Consider the following 18,757-nt stretch of genomic DNA (forward strand, 5'->3'; position numbering starts at 1 on the left):
TTCAATTTCTTCATCAGTCACGCACACGAAGGGATGGAGTGCACCCTCAGCAAGTTTGCAGATGACACCGAGCTGAGTGGTGCAGCTGACACACCTGGAGGACGGGATGCCATCCAGAGGGCCCTGGACAAGCTCAGGAATCTCATGAGGTTTAACCAGACCAAGTGCAAGATGCTGCACCTGGGTCAGGGCAACCCCAGGTACCAACCCAGGCTGGGGAGGAACAGACCAAGAGCAGCGGTGCTGAGACCTGGGGGTGCTGCTGGATGAGAGCTGGGCATGACCCAGCCATGGGCCCCTGCAGTCCAGAGAGCCAAACCCATGCTGGGCTGCATCTAAAGCCCCGTGGGCAGCAGGGTGAGGGAGGGGATTCTGCCTCTCTACTCTGGTGAGACCCCACCTGCAGTGCTGCACCCAGCTCGGGGTCCCCAGCAGAGGAAGGACATGGCTCTCCTGAAGTGAGTCCAGAGCAGGCCACAAAGATGTTCAGAGGGATGGAGTTCCTCTCCTCTGAGGAAAGGCTGAGATAAGTGGTGCTCTGCAGCCTGGAGGAGGCTCTGGGGAGATCTCACTGGGGCTTTCCTGTACATAAAGGAGGATACAAGAGAGCTGGAGAGGGACTTTTTCCAAGGGCCTGTAGTCACAGGGTAAGGGGGAATGGATTCAAACTTAAGGAGGGCAGATTTAGTTTAGATGTTAGAAAGAAATTCTTTGCTGTGAGAATGGTGAGACACCAGAAACAGGATGACCAGAGAGGCCTAGTGGAAGGTGTTCCTGCCTGTGGAAGTGGGGTTGGAACTAGATGATCTTTAATGTCCTTTCCAATCCAAACCATTCTATGACTCATGACAGGTTCCCTAATCAGTATCTTAAAGCTTTAAAATTCATCCAAAAGTAGCAGATACAATTCACACATGGTGAATCATCATTCAATTGTGAATTATTTAAGGCTTTGGCACTCCTCAGTACTCCAGAAAGAAAACACAGGAACACATGAAGAAAAGGGACAGCAAAGTATGTCTAAGAGACTCCTAGTTTTACACTACATCCATTATAGAACACTTTTACAGAAAATTACAGAAAAATTAAGTTTAAAAGAAGTTTAGGAGAAGATGGAGGAATAGCACACCATGTATGTCTGAAATGTAAACTATTTCAAGTGAAAGAAACTACAGGGGGATCTTTGCCCTCTTCTAGATGCCCAAAGCACACAGCACCAGTGCTAGGGAAAGCAAAGCAAAGTGTTGTCACTGACAACTGAAAGCACAACAGACGGAGCTGGATGAGGCAGAAACAACACTGCCAGTTTTCACAGCAAAGATCTTCCTTGCAGGCTTTTACAAAGGATATGATCTGACTAAACACTCTTCAGTACATATAAACAACCTTGTCAGTTTTTCTCCTTTTCGTCTAAGCACACTGAACAAAAGACTATGGCTTGTTCGATGCCTGCAACAAACACTTGGCTTCAAAAGGAGAAATCTCCTAGTTTTAAGTTAAACATTTATGACTTAGATTTCCTTCTGAAAGGAAGTTATTGACAATTTCTCAGCATAAATATATTTGAGATTTCTAGGTATCTCTGAACAGGAAATCACTATAATGTTAATCAAGAAATATTAAAATAGTTACTTAAGAAAATGGCTAATGGCTCTAAATGCAACAACATCAAATTTGATACCAAGAAACTTTCAAATTGGACATCAGAAAGGAAGTTTCCATCCCACCAGCACTGCAGGCATCCAAACAATCACACACACTTCAAGCACAAATTGGTGAGGGTTATGATGGAAAGCTACCTCTGAAAGCTGAAAGCTTGATTTTACACTGTGTTCCTTGTAATTTTAAATACATACAAATCAGTAAACAAAGAAAAGGATGCAAGGTTAAGAGTTTAAATACGGAGATTTATATCTACTCTTAAAAGAAATACAATAACAATTCTTAAAAAATGTAAAGTGAACTTTATTGCATGCATCATGCCATAATAATTTGGAAATACAAGAATAAATACAACAAAATGTCTATGTTACTGAAGGTGGGAGATAAATGTCTGAATAGAATTGCCCATCAAAGTGACATAAATCATCTTGAAGATTACCAAACCATTTGATTTCAAATTCCATGACTGAAGCAGTTACCAGCGATGACAGTGCTGAAGGGCCTATGCATTTTACCTCACACTGAAACTCCTCTTTTAGTTTTTCTGGTGTAAGATCCTGCCCCATGGCCTGCAAAAAGAGTAAGAAAGAAGGGAATCAAGAAAATAACTTGCAGAGAAAAACCCATCAAACACGGCATTAATAACAGATCTTTACAGGCAAAGCCCTTGTCACATGAACCACACACCATCCTGGAGAAGTTTCCAAGCCATGATGAAGTTGCCTGCCTTGGCATTCTGTGTTCAGGGAGAGCTGAGACCAAAGCTCAGCGCTGCACAACCCCTCCAGCTTCAGGCTGCACTTGCACAGGGGGGTTTCACTCTGAACAGCAGCAGAAATCTCAACCTTGCATCAGCATCAACACCGAACTGCTCCTGAGGCGTGTCCGAGCAAGGAGAGAAGTTTCTTTTTCCAGCCTTTCCCAACCTTGAGCTAGCCTGTGTGCTACTGCCCTCTGATGGATGCCATCCCTCTGACTGCCTGCAGCCCAGCAGTGGCTTGGCTGTCACTAGCTTAAAGCTGTAATGCTGACAGCAAAGTTAGAAAGAATCTAGCTGGCTTTATTTTGATCCTTACGATAAAAGTCAGAACCTCTTTAAATAGCACTAAAAATGTTAAATCTCTGTGAGGAGATTAAATGCAATATTGCTCTCCTCTGTTATTTTTCTAAAACTAGTACATTAAACAAAGAAATGCAAAGGAAGTCTCTGGCTTTTTCTGGAAATACTTAGTACTTTTTATGCAAGTGTTTAATACTGCTGTGGCCATCAAAGTAATGTGCACTTCCATTTCAAACTAGTGATTCACTTTGGGGCATCTAAAACTCCTGAGATAAAATGTAACTCCCAGGAAATGCACAGTGCTCATGCATCTGCAAATACAAGTCCAGTGAGAAACTGAACAATGCTGCACATTCCTGAAGGGAGAATCTCAGCAGATCAGAGATCACCTGTGTGACGCAGGCCAGGGCTGCACAGGCACCTCTGTCAGTTCCAGGTAACACCCTGCCAGCAGCTGCCCCAGCTAAATCCTGTGCTTCCTGGCACACTTCATGAGCTCAGGGGAGTGTCATGCTTTGAGCACAACCAGTCCATACAGAGAACTCAGACCCTGCACACAATGAAATATCCTCTTACTTTGGTCATCAACAGCAAGGAGTTTTCATCGAAACCAAGTAGAGCCACTTTGTCATCAATTTCTTTCTGACATTTTCTGTTATTCTCTAGCACAAAGGACAACTGTTGTGACTGGGTAAGCTGAAGTAAAAGCCTGCAATGAGAAAGACAGTTAAAAATTGGCACAGCTGGAAAAAGAGTAAGTCAGCAGACCTAAAAACAACCAAAATGGTTAATACTTTAATTAATTTAATACTTTAAAACAGGTCTTCTTTCTGACTTTTGCCTACTGCAAAGAAGTCAATATATGTGTATCAATCTACCATGGATATTGTATATCTGTGCTATAGAACTACTGAGAAGTATTGCTGAAAAGCAATGTGCCAATAGCTCTAGTTGCTCTGTGCAAACATTTCTGTTCTCATGTATTCATCACACCATTCAAAAGTGAGCCTGGGACCTGTGAGTCATCATGTCCTTACTATGGCCTAACAAGACAGCAACACATTTGTGCCTATGGAACCTGAAAAGCTACAAATGTGAGGGTTTGGACAAATATCAAACACCCTCCCACCGAGGCCAATCTGGATTATTTTCTAAAAGCATTCACCAGTTTTATGTTCCAGGCAGCGCCCCAGAAGTCCACGCCCACCATGACCTGCTGAAGGTTACACTCTGCCCACAGCAGGGATCTATGTCACACAGGGTCCTGTCACCAACTGCTGACCAGCAAGAACAGTGGCAGTTCCAGAGTCCTCCTCATACAAGGACTGCAAAACAGGTCAGCAGAGGAAATATCCAGGTATCTCTGCATTTGTCTCAAATCCACTGTCAAATTAAAGGTATTATGCTTATTTTACACTTCTAGGAACTTAGAGACATATTGCACTACCTCCTATGAACTCACTGAAATTCACAACAAGCATTATTGCAGAGATAAATATCAGTTTTAGAGAATTTATGAGGGTCTCTAGAAGGGCCACAAAGGTGACCAAAGGCCTGGGAAGCCTGCCATTTGGGAACAGGCTGAGAAAACTGGGTTTGGCCAGACGAGAAAAGAAGGCTTAGGGAAGACCTCCTCACCATGTTTCAGTATTTAAAGGGCAGCTACAAAAAAGATGGAGACTCCCTTTATACAGGGAACCACATGGAAAAGAGAAAGGACAGTAGGTAAAATGTTAATTCTGGGCAGATTCCAACTGGACACAAGAGGAAAGTATTTTACAATGAGATCAGTCACTGGAATAATCTCAAGAAAGTTGTGGATTTCCCAGTGTTGAACATTTTTAAGATTCAGCTAGACTGGGTGCTGGGCCATCCTGCCTAGATCATGCTTTTGCCAAGAAAGGATGACCCTTGACATCCCTTCCAACCTGGAATTCTATCATTCTACAATATTTAACCAAGGGACCATTAGAACTTAGCAGTGTTGTTGCTGAAAATGTGTTTAATTCAAGCTTTATGCAAAAAAGAAAAACAACAAACTTCTTTATCCCATTTACTGAAGTTAAGTGAAGCTGGTGTTATAATAATGGTGTGCATTTTTAAGGAAAAGATTCAAGATCTAAGATGAAAACTTTCATTTGAACACTTTTAACATCAAAATTTACAAATCTGATTTTCTCAGTTAAAACCTCACTGAATTTTCAGATGGTGTGTTGGTTCCAAGCAAAAATGGAAATTATCAAGATAGTATTAAAAAAAAGAAGTTTCAAAGAAAATGAAACAAAAAAATACTCCTTTTTTTTTTTTTCAAAACTTTGAGAGTCAATTATTAATGATGCATCAACAGAGAACCTTATTTCCTACAAAAATCAGTGCTAACATCCCTTTTCCAGGTGCAATTTATCCTGTACATATATTTATACAACATCTAGATCCCACTTAAAATCCAACAGACCTGAAAATATTAGACAACCTGCATAAGCCTTGGGCAGGGGAGAAGCTTATCCTGGACAAGTGTATCTGCAAATATAAACCACAGTAACACTCTGTGAAACTGTGCAGCCAAGCAAGGAAATGCCACTATTTATAACTATCTCATTCTGAACTATACACACTGAAACAAGCAACACAAATTATTAATATAAATGTACCTACAATATTCAATATCAGTACTAAATCAATGAACTTCTTCCAAGCAGCAATTAAAGTCTTCATTTCTTAGTCTAGTTAAAAGCTGCTATTTGGACTTTTTTCATTTCTTAAATCTTGCCTCAGCAGGGCAGTAATAAAGTGTTCTCTGTAAACATTTCTGGACATTCATAAGATGCCTTTAAAAACATTCAATGACTGATACATTACTGTGAGGCAAGAGGGGGAAAAAACATCCAAGATTATTTTAACAAAACCAGTTCCTAATTATCTCTTTGAAAGATTATGTTTTGGGGATTTTTGCTGCACACAAGAGTTTTAGGAAGAGGGAAGAGAAAAGGAAAGAACATTTTAATGCAGCCCTGTCAATCAGTTGTCACAGAGTTCATTTTCCAGCCTCATCCATTATGCAGATTGGGGTATCATTATAAAATACATTTTCACTCAAGCATGAGGCTTCAAGCAAATAAGACAGGTGGCACTCACAGAAGGAAGACTGGCTATGCCTTCCCTTTGGGCACTTCTGCATCTTTAATACCAGACCAGGGAACAGCAATGGTCTAGCAGGAGCATTTGTTGAAGAACAGACCCTTTTGTATATAATTACTTGAAAAGATTTATAAGCTCATTAAAAAACTCTTTACTTGTCAGCTGTGCATGACACTGGTTTACTCTTTCCACTCAGATTCAGACTCTCCACAGCCACCACACTAAGTAGATTTTGCTTTTTAGATCTGAAGCAACAGTAGGGTGCTTCTAAGTTAGTGTTGCCAGCTCTGAAACAAACACTTAAATTAAACATGCAAACTGAAAAAACTGGGGAAAAATGCTTTACATTGTTTTTGACTGAGAGAACATTATTCTAAGAATACATCAAGTTACCTTGCTCTAGTAAACGAGGCACATGCTTTTATCCCAACTTTCTTTAACATGCTCTTCTTCCAGGCCTTGGAGTCTGCACATTTCTCTTTGTCCATCCGTTCTAGTTCTCCTGAAGTGCAGGGGAATTCTTTCATTACTTGGCTGCTGGGACAAGTCACTGCATTCTCCCCCTTTGTTTCTGCAGTGAGGCTGAACCAAGGGCCTTCCTTCTGGCCCTCTGATGTGTGAGGCTGCTGATTAATCTCTCTGCCAGTCGATGTTTTCAGACTGCTATCACTTACACAAATCTCTTCAGACTGATTTAGATTTGCTTTTGGAATGACCAATGGAGACAAATTCTGCAGAAGACTCATATAAGCTTCAGCAAGTAACTTCCAGAACCAGGGATTGAAAGGATGTAAGCAGATCAGTTGCTGCAGACACATCATCTTTTTTTCTACATTTTCCAGCCCCTGGTAAATAGAAAACTGCAGGTTGAGAACCGTCGTTAAGTGATCTGTGTTAGTGGCGCTGTTTCTCTAGAAACAAAAGATAATAGATTAAAAACAGGAGTAGAACAGAATTATGCTTCAGAACCTAAGAAAATGTCTCCCTATATAATGACATACAAATATCACAAGGTAATTTTTAAGCTGTACAAAATGGTGCTTTTAATTTAAAATGATACAATGGGATACAGATCTTGCACCATCAAGCTGACAGCATTCCCTCTAGGTGCCTTGTCCCAGTCTGAGAGGCAACAAGGTCCTAAATGCTGTCATTTATGTGCCTTCAGAGTGTTCTACATCTGCCTTTCTTTGCAGCACAAATACCTTTTATATAAAATAAAAATCATCAATAATATTCTAGAAGACTTCAGAGCCTCTGAAGTCTTTGGACTTTTCTCTGGACTTTTTCCTTTATGAGAAAACCTCAATTTGTGGTTAGATACTTTTCTTGGTGGCAGTTTGGCAGCAAGTATATGGAAATAAAAGGGAATTTGAACTGTCACTTGTATAGTGGAAAGACTTAAGCACTCATTTATTCCCTTTTTTATAATTCCTATTACATTGCATTAATTCTGCCTGGCAGAGCATGATATTTAGTCCCTTCCAGGACTACTAGTTTCCCTGCACAGGGAGCTCATTGTGGTACAGGGTGTTCCAGTTTCTAAAGAGTGATTATATCTGCAGTGACAGTTACCCTCTGTTTACCAAATACTCTGAGCACTGAACATCCTGAAGGATTATACACATGAAAATTATTTTTCCAGAAAACGGTCCGTGTAAAAGAACTACTGGCAATGTTTTCATGTTCAAAGCCTAAAAGAAAGACTGCACTATTTACCATTTTTTCTGCAATATCCAGAGCCTCCTTGTGCCTTCCCAGGTGAGATAAACACCGAGCCTGGCCCTCCTGGACATCACGCCTCATTGCAATGTTGCTGGCAGGTAAGAGTAGCAGGCAGTCTGAGTATTCACACAGGGCTTTCTAGGAGTGTGACAGGAAGAAAAGCCAACAAAACAGGGAGAGATTTGCATTTAAAAGCAAGCCTGACAGCACATTTTCTTTAGGACTACAGTCACAAAGGGAACTCAGAACCTGAAGTCCACATTTGCATTTCTCCAGACTCAGCTACCACCTGTGTGAGCAAGAGACAAGGCCCCAGTACTACACAGCCAAGCCTGGATGGTGATGAGCAGCCTCAATCCTAACTCGTGCTTAAGCCCAAGCAGGATTCACCACACAGCTGCCCACCTCTCTCCCACCACGCCTGAGCCAGAAGAGATCATCTACTGCCCTGGTCAATAACTGACACAAGGCATCTTTTCCCCCAGCTCAGTGACCTGAGTGCTCATCCTAAATCTGTGGGACCTTCTTTCAAAACCGTGACATTCTCCATGGGAAAGGTTTAAACCTGCAAGTACCTCACCTCAAATAATCAGTAAGTCAGAGACTGCCACAATGAAGGTGATTCTCCATTGTTCCTGTAGGCTGGTTTTAATGTACTTGAAATAAATATTAATTGGGCTAAGGAAAAGGCAAGAATGAGCAATACTTCTGCAGCTCAATGCTCAGGGCACTCACCAGGACTCCAATTAACATTTAAATACATTAAATTAAGTATTCAGTGAAGCTAAGTCTGGAATCTTGATTTCTCTCCCTTTGTGTAAGTGCTTAGTGAGATGACTAAAGAGCAGTGCTCATTCTCCCATCTCTCAAAATGAGTATTTAATTATTCCTTGCAAACTTTAATGGTTCTAACAGAAAAAGCTTCTAAATACCCTAAATACTTCCTAGCAAAATGGCTGAAATATTTTTCTTTCCTGATGCTGAGCTCACATTCATTCTTAAGCAAAAGAGGCAGCTCCCCTCTGCCCAGTGCATGCAGCAGCCACTGATGAAAATGGATCACAGGGCAGAAGACAGCCCTGTTTGCCTTGTTATGTGACAAAGGGATATGACCTGGTAAGGTTCAGGCATTATGAATCCCAAGCAGATTTTACAATCACCTATATCCTAAAAACTGGCACAGCTTAGATCACTGCTGTCCTTGACATTTCCTATCAAGTGGCCTATCCTGTCTAAAAAACAGATGATAAGGAGAAGCGATTACTATCCCAATTTTCATATTTCCAGCCCCCTTTCTAAGATCAATGCTTACAAATCAGTAATTTTATGTGCAGCCAAGCTCTGGTTCTTGTTCCACCAGTGATCTAGGTTAGCAATAAAACTGAAAATATTTCTAACATGAATCACTGCAACAGAAAAGAGTTAGGAAGCAATGGTCTGCTCTGTTTAGCAGCTACATCTGACCACAGCCTGAGGCAGCTCTGCTATCAGCACCCTTTTATGAATCCCTTTAGGGCATCTCAGCTGAGACTAGAAAATATCTGTCAGGTATATCTACAGGGCTGCAGTAGTGCTGAAATAACATTAGGATCAGTGCCAACTGAGGTACAAAAAGATCCAATCCAATGGGTGAGGTGAAAGGAGTACAGTTAGAAGTCAGCTGGACGGCTTTGAAATCAGGGAGCCTGTAATGCAAACCACAGGCTGGAAGAAGAAACACCACCTGAAACAAGGCCTGGAGATGCTGATTTCAACTAGGAAACAAGGTAATGAAAGACTAGATCCTGCAACTAGGACTGCAGAAGGCAGGAGAGCACCGCTGGTGAGGAAGGCGGCTCAGGAGGTACTGAGAGGAGAGGTCTGGGACCAATGCGGGGCAAAGGAACAGAACGGGCAGAGCTACAGCCGGCCCTCCGGGGCGAGCGGGCAAGGAACAGAACGGGCAGAGCTACAGCCGGCCCTCCGGGGCGAGCGGGCAAGGAACAGAACGGGCAGAGCTACAGCCGGCCCTCCGGGGCGAGCGGCGGCTGCACGGACCTGGCACAAGACAAGCAGAGGCAGCTCCGCGACCGACGGCAGCCTGAGGGCCACGGCAGCTTTGCTCTGACAGCGGGGGGAGCTCTGAGAAAGGTAAGCCACGCGGTGCCAGCGATCTGACAGACTTCACGGGACACGGCGTTATCGCCGGCGCCCAGACAGCCACACGCCTGACTTCGAGCACGGCCTCAGACACCGCTCTGCTCCGGCGGAGCTGCTGCGGTGCGCCCGCCTGCCTGGGATCAGTTCCGGGGCAGCGCCGCGCTCCTGCCCGGTTCGCTGCAGGCTGACTCCCGGATGGGTCGTGGCAGAACGCAGATCCGCTCCGCGGCCCGGCCCTGCCCGTTCAGCACGAACCTGGAGCGGGATTAACCACGGCACGGCCGCCAGACCCGCAGGCCGCGGTGCATAATGTACGTTCATCCTGGCACTGCACATGGGGGACTGCAGGACCGCCCCCCTCTGTGTCCCCCAACTTCCCCGGCCACTACGAACGCCCTGGAAATACCTCGAAGTCCCGCTGCCGGAACGCCCAGTCCGCCCGGAACTTGCTGCTCGTGATTGCGGCGGCGCCTTCCCCGGCGTCAGCCGCGCTGTGGAACCACTGCGGGCACAAACAGAGCACACACAGAGCCATCAGGGGCTGTGGAACTACTGCGGGCACACACAGAGCCGTCACGGGCCATGGAACCACTCCGAGCACACGAGCCGTCACGGGCCATGGAACCACTCCGAGCACACACACAGAGCCGTCACGGGCCATGGAACCACTCCGAGCACACGAGCACACACAGAGCACACACACAGAGCCGTCACGGCCCGCCCTCACGCCCTCCCGCCGCCCCGACTCCTCACGCGGGGCTCGCAGTGCCTGGCCCCGCACGCAGCCCCGTCCCCGCCGCCCTCCCGCCGCTCCCGGCTCGGCGCGAACAGGGAATCCTCGAACTCCGAGCCCAGCGCCGGCTCCATCGCCGCCACCGCGGCCGCTCCCGCCGGCCCCGCTCGGCTTAGGGGGAGGAGCTCGGTCACCGCTCGCCGAAAGGGAAGTGCTTCCAGCAACGAGCTCAACCGCAGTCCCGCGCCTTGGTAAATCAACCGCGTAATTGTGGCGGTATTCTGTCAGCATCTCGTCCTGGTGGTTGTGCATAGAGTGAGTGGGAATGTGCTTTGGTAACTTTCCCATTTAGTTTCACTTCTGTCTCAAAGCAGAATATGTGAACCTGCTCTAGGTGACCCTGCCTTGGCAGGGGGTTGGACTAGATGATCTCCAGAGGTTCTTTCCAACCCTAAAAATTCTGTGATTCTGTGACATTTCAGGCTTTCCACGACAGGCTTTCCCAGAAGATCCTACACTGTGCCATGGGAAACGGGGACACAGCAAAGCGAGCACCGATCCCAGACCTCCCTCAGGATGCAAAGACTCAGATACCGGCTGAACGCTCTACTGCCCCGGCTGCCTGCCCTGCCCGTGGTACCGCTGTGCACAGTGTGCTGTTCTAGGGGTACTGCTGGGCTGGGCTGCTTCCTCTATCCAGTCGGTCCATCCAGGAAGGTCCATTTTGTCCCATCTAATCACCACTTAGGTTTGAAGAAGGTGAACTGAAAAGTGCTTCCTTAGCCTGCAAAATGGACTAATGAATTTGTCTATACCAAAACACCTCTTGAGGCCAAAGCAGTGCTTGTATAGATGATTTTAAAGGTTTCCTTCAAGAAGACATGTAAAATATGTGGTTTGCTTTTATTAGGGTTTTTTTCTTTTTATGTTCTTAAAATACTCTTCCATACCAGCAGAGCTGGGACTGGATGTGGAATGACCTGGCATAAATGTCAGGGTAGAAACTCAACTTTGATAGTTGGATTTGATCAGAAAAATAAAAGCAAATTGATGTTTCTTTTGCTTGTAAACTTGCAGTTTGGCAAAGCCCTCCAGCACAGAGGAAACTGTTCAGCAATTTAGTCTTGAGAGAATCAGGAGTTTACTTGACATGCTTCAGTCTTTGTTAAAAGTATCAAGGTAGGTGAGGACAGTCACTTGTATTTGCACATCAAAACCATCTGGCTTCCTCCTGCCTGCAGAGGCAGGCAAAGCGCATGGGGGTTGGACTGTGGAGGCTGGCACAAGTGTCTGAACAGTTTCAGCACCTGTAGTGCTCCTCACATACACTGGACACACGTTCCCTTTCCCCCTGCTCCAGGACTGCAGGTCATGCTGCAACACACGGGTCTGATGAACGAGGCACAAAAATCCAGAAAGACAAATAAGCACAAATCAAAAAGAAGAAGATCCAAAAAAAGGAACATGAGTGATCAAAGTGAAATGTGACCATAGCTCAAAGGAAAATACAAAAAGCCAGGCATTCCCAGTGGCAAATCCACAGCAGCTGGTTGGCTGCCAGCTTAGACTGCAGAGTCCTCCAGGGCTGGGGGTTTTGACCATCATTTCTTCTGAGGATACCAACGTGGTCTACAAAAGGCTGTGTGTTGCAATGCAGACAATGCCTTTGTCTGGTAAAGCAGTGATAGGAGAGCCATGATTCCTGAGTGCCACACAGGGGGCCTAGCAGCTGACTTGTGGTTTCAGGGGGCCTAGCAGCTGACTTGTGGTTTCATGGGCTAAGTACTGCCTTTCTTCTTCATTTCTTCTTTCCCTGGCTCTTCCCTGCCCCTGTCTCCCCTCAAGACATTTAAAAAGCTCCTCATATATTAGTTACAGAAGTGAAAAAATGCAACTCTAAGAAATCCCTCTGCCTTGTCAGCACTGGAGGTTTGCTCAATTTCTCCCCCAAGATCCAAGTCATCTGTGTAGCTGCCAGAATACAAATTCTCACTGTACTTAAGTAAAGCTGTTTGCCCGAGTTTGCATGGCATGATTTGCCTTGATGCTGTTAGCCTTGGCTTCTCAGAGGAGAAAACATCATCCCTGGAAGAGGCAGCTTTGAGGGAGCTCAGGTATAGGGGCCCTGCAAGAGCCTGTGCTGCTGCAGCTGCTCTGAGTAGGCAGCTTCAGGGATAAAAAGAAGCTCTGGATGAATCTCTCCCTAAAGGCAGCCAAGGTCTTACTCCACTGCCAGCCACCAGCTCGGCACATGAACACTCCACCAATGAAAGTGGGCTCCAGTGAGTTGTTGCCTCCAGACGAGTTCTGTGCATCAGCAAAGCCATTGTGGCTGCTCACACGAGCGTGCCAGTGGTGAGGGGCTGTGACCCAGCTTCACCCTGGGTGAGCAGGGGCACACTGGGTAAGCCAGTGTGCTTCATCTTGCAGTCAGGGTGCCCAGAGACAGCCCAGGTTGTGAACACAACTCCAGCAACAGGCAGGGTTTTCCCACACTGTCCTGCTGCCTGAATCTTCTGGCCAGGAAAAGAAAATGCAGCATGGAGGACAGTTTGTCTAATGCCCTTCTCCCCATTTCCCTGTCTATTCTGAGGCAAAATTAGTTCAGAAGAATCCTCCTCCAGCGTTTCTTTAATTACTGATGTTGCTATTTGTATTGTGATAGCCTACATGGGTCCTAGCCACATTGGTCTTCTGCCAGCACAGACAAACCACAAAGGCTTCAGACACCATCAAGCACTCACAGCAGAAGCAACAAACCTCAGTCAGCAACTAGGGCCCTATCTTGTAGGCACTACCCACACACGCTGGCCAGGAATAATGCAGCTTACATGGCTTTATTAAAATCTACTGGAAAGCAGCTGCCTTTGGAAAAAAGCAGAAGAGAGAGTAGTTCTGTCCTCGAAGCAGAAGAGCTGCCTGTAATGTGGAGGCCAAGTAAGACCCACAGGCAGCATTCCTCAAAGGATGGGGTGGCTCCTGAATTAAGTGGATTCTTCCAGACATTGTGAAATATTCATACCTTGAGGGAAGATTAGTTTTCTTGTTGGATAGTCATAACATATGCTTTTCCCTAAACACACTCATGAAAGGAGAAGAAGAGAAGCTCCTTATTTGCTGACATTGTCTCACTGTGTCCTTGTCTCTTACCTTTTATCAAGATTAAAAGGTCTTTACAGCAGAAACCATCTTTCATCTTCTTGGTATGATGTCACATAAGGGGATATTGTCCATGGCTACTGGGAGTGTAATACAAATAACATTTTATGGTTTGGGGCAGACAGGTTATCACTACTATGAACTGCAAACAAAAAAAGCTCTGATGAGCTCAGATGAACTCTAGCATAACTTCCAATGATGACAGTAAGTTCTAGTTCTAGTTCGACACAACAAAAATTGAGTGGGGAGGTGAGGGGTGCATGGTGGAAATCAAAGAGAGTGAGCTGTTCATTGTTAATAAAAGTCAAAAGCTTCTTAGGGGTTCTTAGGACAGACAGGAGAACATGCATCCCCCAAAAGAGGGTTCATTTGCCTGCTCTACCTTAAGACAGTGCAACCTTTGAAGCCCCTGGCAGGACATATTAACTAGGCCATAATCCACCCCCCTCAGGCCTCACAAAACCCAATAAAGTTGTTATTGCCAAAAGGGTGCTCCGCACACAGATGTGTTCTGCTATTAATGGGTTTTGCAATTATTTCCTGTCTAGTAGGATAAATGATGAGCAAAATGAGTACGCCCGTGGGTTTGACCAGAAAGATGTTGAAAAGAAAAGAGCAAAAAAAGCTTTCTGGAAAGATAGAAGGAAGAAAGTGATCAAGTACTAGAAAGAATCCTAAAGCAGTGAACTTCCCAGGCAAGCTTACACTTTTCCAGTAGTGATGTGGTCATGTGTCTGAACTGCTTCACTCAGCCACGTAGTACAAGCACTGAGGTTAGACCTTGATGGTCCAATGGTGGTCTGTGAATACAAAAGTCGTGGCAAAGGGTGGTATCACCAGTCTACTGCTCTAACTGGAAAAACAGCCAGCAGAGTCCCAGGTTGGGCATGGTGAGGTTCCTATGCCTCCTTTCACACCCTTTTTTTTCAGTTTTATCAGTTTTTCTGAGAACTCATTAACTTGCCCTGGCCACTGTTATGCTTGTTGCTTAATTGCTACTTATGATGAAACCAGGCCACAGAGAGCACAGTGGATTTGTTACTTGTCTAGGTTAAAACTTTCCTACTGCAGTTTTCAGGACTGGGCAGGACCAAGCAACACTGGTGGCAGCTCCTCTAGGACACCATTTAAGACCTTTTGGGTAACCACACTGAATAAAATGAGCTTACTTACTACAATATTGCTGTCTAGCAAGAACAAAGAGAAACAAATCAAAAGAATAAGAAAAAAAATACATTATACTGAAGAAATACACCCAGGCCTTCAGGCCTGACCTTCAGTGACCCTCACAACTCAACAGTTTTTTTCTGGCCTTGCTCTGTTTTTCAATATGGATGCTGCCTCCACATGGGAAACAACCAAACTGTTGATTCTGCAGTGCCTCATTTCCCATACAGCTTTTGCACTGCTGGAGAGGACTAGTGGAAACTGCTATTAAATTTAGCATCTATGTCTTATTGCCTTATACAAGTAGCAGTGCCTGAAGAAAGTGAGTCACAGCAGAGGGAAAGCACTGCTCAATGAACACATGCAAACAAATGCAGAAATCCAGGATGGACTTTGCCCACAATTGCTCCCCTCCCCCAGTAATTGCACATGAAATGCATTTAGAGCAAAGAAAACTGTAAAACAAACATCAAAAATGCAGTTTTAAACTTTGTGCTATCTCCAGGAAAAATGATGAACCCCTTCCATAACTGGGCATCTGTGGGGCTCCAGTTCTGCATGTTGTGGGTGCCCAGAGATTGCACAGAAATTCTTGCAGCTGGACTTCATCTGGAAGCTCTGGCCAGCTGCTAGAAACTCCAGAACTGAGAGCAGTTACAATTGCAATACTACTTGTACCATCTCTGGTTCAGAACACGTCATTATTACAGGCTATTTTGTGGGCTCTCTTCCTTGTTAGTCCCTGTTAGGACAGGCTTTGCTGAAGTTATGGCTTTTCCTCTTTGGCTCTCATTTAGGAAAACTGAAGATCACTAAGAGGAGAATTACTGCCAACACTGACCTTTATTTTCACCCAAAGACACAAATCAAGTGTGTGTGACACACACTTTCATTCTCTTTTTCCATCTTTTCTTTCTTCTACTGAATATCTTAAGGTAATGAAGATCAGCTCAGCACTGAACCTGTAAAGAAACACACATGGGGGAGAAATTAGTCACAATGCCAGTAGTTCCAATAACAGCAATAGAAACATATATTCAAATATTTCATTTTGGAGTATTTGAAGTGTGACAAGTAATTTAACCACCAAATATGTTAGAAACCACTATCTATCTGAGACTAGGGACCTCCTCCAGCAGTATTTCAAAGGAACAGAGTCCACTGGGAAAAATTTATAGAGGGGACTTTCTGGCATACAAAGGAAAAAAGGCAGTACCCTAAGTGGTCTGGTATTTTAAATTTGCAAAAATAGTAGCTGATAGTATTGTGAAAACAAATGTAAGCTGAAAGATGCTGGGAAGAAGAGGCTTGGAAAGGGGAAACAACTCACAAGGCCAGGTGATCTCTTGTGAAAGTATCTACTGAATTGCAGCATTTTTGAATTGCTGATAACACTGTAAACAAAAAAAAAAAAACCTTTAGAAAAAGGTGACTGCATGCATAATCTGGTGCTTCTTCTAACTCCCTCATTAGCAGATGGATTCTTGAAAAAGCATTCTTTCTTTGACGAGTAAAACTATTTGGCCAAACACCAAGCTACGATGACAACTTGTGCTCCTCTCTGGTCCTGCGCTTAGGTCACTACTTCAGCTGGAGATGTCATTTTTCAGACTAACATTAGCTACAGCACAGGAACGACTCTCTCGCTTTAAACAACCTTTTCTTTGCTGGGGATGCATGTGTAAGCACAATGCCAGGTCCCGCAGGAAAATCTCAGGCTCTAGTTTCTCCAGCTGCAGCTCAACAGCTGGAACAGACGTGTGGTGAATCACAGCAAAGCGAGACTGTGGCACTGCCTCCGGCAGGGAGCGGCTGTGGGTGACGGCACCTTGGGCTACCGGGAGGACACAGCTCAACAGCAGCTCTTTCCTCATCTCAGGAAAAGACACACGGTACAGCAGCCTGTCCAACTGACAGGGACTTCAGTAAGGAGGTGATTCCTACTCACCCCTACTCTTCCCACCCTGAATATTTTAAATGCCACAATAAAAAGCATTGCCCTAATGAGAGAAATCACGTGAATGTCCCTGGGCGGCTGACACGGCAGAACAGCTCAGCTGTACTGACTCACACGTGAAGCTGACCTCACACTGGCTGCTCAGCCAAGCCAGTTCTCCAAATTCAGTGCATCTGAGGAATTGGTGAAATTCCGTTTTGAGTAACAGGGAAAATGATATTTGAGAAGGTCTGGTTTGTGACATTTTCATACAGACACGATTCCTCATTTCCACACCACCTCTTAAAACCACACACACTCAGTAAGGAGACATTTATTCCATTATTTCTGTTTTCAAATTTTTGGTACAAAGTTTATTTTCAGAAGTTCTCACATGATCCTTTCTTCTACCAGCGTCTTTAGGATTTTTCTATCTCTGATTTATTTTCTTTATCTGTTGAAGCAAAAGCAATAATTGCTACAGAAAGAAATAATGGCAATATTACAAATATTTTACAGCAGCATCCATTCGTTTCTTTGCCTCAAAAAAATAACAAAAATAAATCCAAAGACAAGATCCATACAGCCACAAAGGCTTAGGTTGGTAATATCCAGAAGTATGCTGCGTTCCCATATACGAGTTGTACAAGTCCAGCACAACTTTCCAAGTTTGTGCAGAGCCTGATAAATAAGACACAGAAATATCAGTTACATTATACTGTTTCTAAGAACTTTTACTCTGTAAAATGTTTGGTCACTCAAAGCTATAAGCTTAATCACATATCAAAGAACACAGGCAATAAAGCCCATCTTACTAAAACATATAATATTAGGCCAAACAAAATATAAGAGGACAAAATCTAGTGGTCACTGAAGCCTCTTCAAAAAAGGTTTAAAACAGAATGTTTCCATCATGTATCAGAATAAAAACGTACTGTATTAAAATTTGATTTTTTTTTTACAAGCTGTCTTTTAATCAGTCTTCTATTTACAGTGCAGAACTGCCAACTGCAGTAGTTTAACTTTGGCACAACACTAAGTTCCAATCCTTTTGAGTATTCAAGTCCTGTGTGTGTCCAAAAATTTTCTTGGTTTCACGAAAGATTAGGCCCATTCACAGTTAACCAGTTATCTTGGAATTTTTCAAGAATTGCTTCCCCTTCACCACACTGGGCAGCTACAAAGGAAAGACATTGTAAGCTATTGCATCATTCAAAAGAAACTCTTCATTCTAAACAGTGACAGTATTGTTGCTTCCTTTAATATCACATACACCAGACAGATCACACAGACAGCTACATACTGGACACCTTTCTAAAAACCTTGCTGGTCGTTAGTGAATCATCTTCCTTATACTTCAAATACATAACAATGCATTAACTTAATTTCATTTCACATGTCAAACAGGACATTTAAATATATTGCAATATATTATAGAAAATTGCAAAGCGCCATCATTTCTGTAAACAAGACTGACACCTGTTAACTCTCCTGTGCACATGAAGAGCAGTACCTAGTGCCACATTTTCTGTACAATATAAAGCCTTCCCAGGTAGGGCAACTCATTTTAGTGCATTTCTGTACAGACTGTAAGCATACATGCAGATAGCCAACTATGCAGGGTTGGAAATACTTTTGTAAGCTGAAACTGGAAGATGGGGGAACATTCTGAAATCACAGCAGAGCTCTTGTGGTTGATCATTTCATAGCATACATGAGGACTCGACTCTTCTGTCATTCCAGCAGATTCTTTAGGGACAGTTTCATGATAGGTATCTAGTATTGAATAAGCACAAGGAAATACTTTCATCAACTAGGACACAAATATTATGTGTCCTAACACATTCTAGGTTATGCACAGTCCAATGTTCACACAATAACCTTATCTCTAAAATACTTGAGAAAACCCAAAGCATTTTTATGCCACAGTATTATAACCAAGGATCAGTTACTTTATCCACCACTGTAGTGCTACCTGCTCTAAATAAAAGAAGAAAAAAAAAAAAGCCTCATTTCCCAACAAGCATCAAGTTGGAAG

General features: G+C 43.9%; 2 protein-coding genes across 16 annotated transcripts in view; both read right to left on the reverse strand.

Moving 5' to 3' along the window:
* Positions 1-1,941: 1,941 nt before the first annotated feature.
* On the reverse strand, positions 1,942-10,947 carry C2H8orf76 (chromosome 2 C8orf76 homolog). 5 transcript variants are annotated; one of them, XM_018913632.3, is made up of 6 exons: positions 10,554-10,947; positions 10,131-10,226; positions 7,580-7,723; positions 6,254-6,705; positions 3,299-3,431; positions 1,942-2,231 (listed from the first exon to the last, which is right to left on the reverse strand). In XM_018913632.3, exons 1-6 carry the CDS (start codon positions 10,803-10,805, stop codon positions 2,025-2,027), a joined length of 1,284 nt encoding a protein of 427 aa, XP_018769177.3. In that variant the 5' UTR covers positions 10,806-10,947; the 3' UTR covers positions 1,942-2,024. The 5 variants fall into 5 exon arrangements, with proteins under 5 accessions (XP_018769177.3, XP_018769170.3, XP_009086192.3 ...); XM_018913625.3 differs by having other exon boundaries at positions 6,254-6,771; XM_009087944.4 differs by having other exon boundaries at positions 6,254-6,771; positions 10,478-10,703.
* A 794-nt stretch (positions 10,948-11,741) lies between these two features.
* Positions 11,742-18,757, reverse strand: part of ZHX1 (zinc fingers and homeoboxes 1) — a 32,375-nt gene continuing 25,359 nt past the window's right edge. For 8 of the 11 annotated variants that reach the window (XM_050970304.1, XM_050970300.1, XM_050970309.1 and 5 more), the window contains one exon: positions 17,038-17,896. Coding sequence is in view for 4 of the 11 variants with exons in the window: in XM_050970309.1 (XP_050826266.1) it covers positions 17,881-17,896 (16 nt within the window). In the remaining 7 variants the exon portion in view is untranslated. Of the gene's footprint in view, positions 11,847-13,275; positions 13,480-13,607; positions 14,417-15,624; positions 15,746-16,113; positions 16,178-17,037; positions 17,897-18,757 lie in introns of those variants that run through there. The other 3 variants (XM_050970308.1, XM_050970307.1, XM_050970306.1) reach the window with 3 other exon arrangements.

This window comes from Serinus canaria, chromosome 2, assembly GCF_022539315.1.
Source record: "Serinus canaria isolate serCan28SL12 chromosome 2, serCan2020, whole genome shotgun sequence".
Classification (NCBI taxonomy): Eukaryota; Metazoa; Chordata; class Aves; order Passeriformes; family Fringillidae; genus Serinus; species Serinus canaria.

Bases quoted from the DNA above. Each gene is read 5' to 3' on its own strand.
- C2H8orf76 (XM_018913625.3), bottom strand. From the start codon at position 10,805: ATGGGAAAGTTACCAAAGCACATTCCCACTCACTCTATGCACAACCAC. The intron at 10,227-10,553 runs GTTCGCGCCGAG...TTGTGCCCGCAG, and splicing joins TCGGAGTTCGAGGATTCCCT to TGGTTCCACAGCGCGGCTGA. The intron at 3,432-6,253 runs GTAACTTGATGT...TTCTCATTGCAG, and splicing joins GCCTCGTTTACTAGAGCAAG to GCTTTTACTTCAGCTTACCC.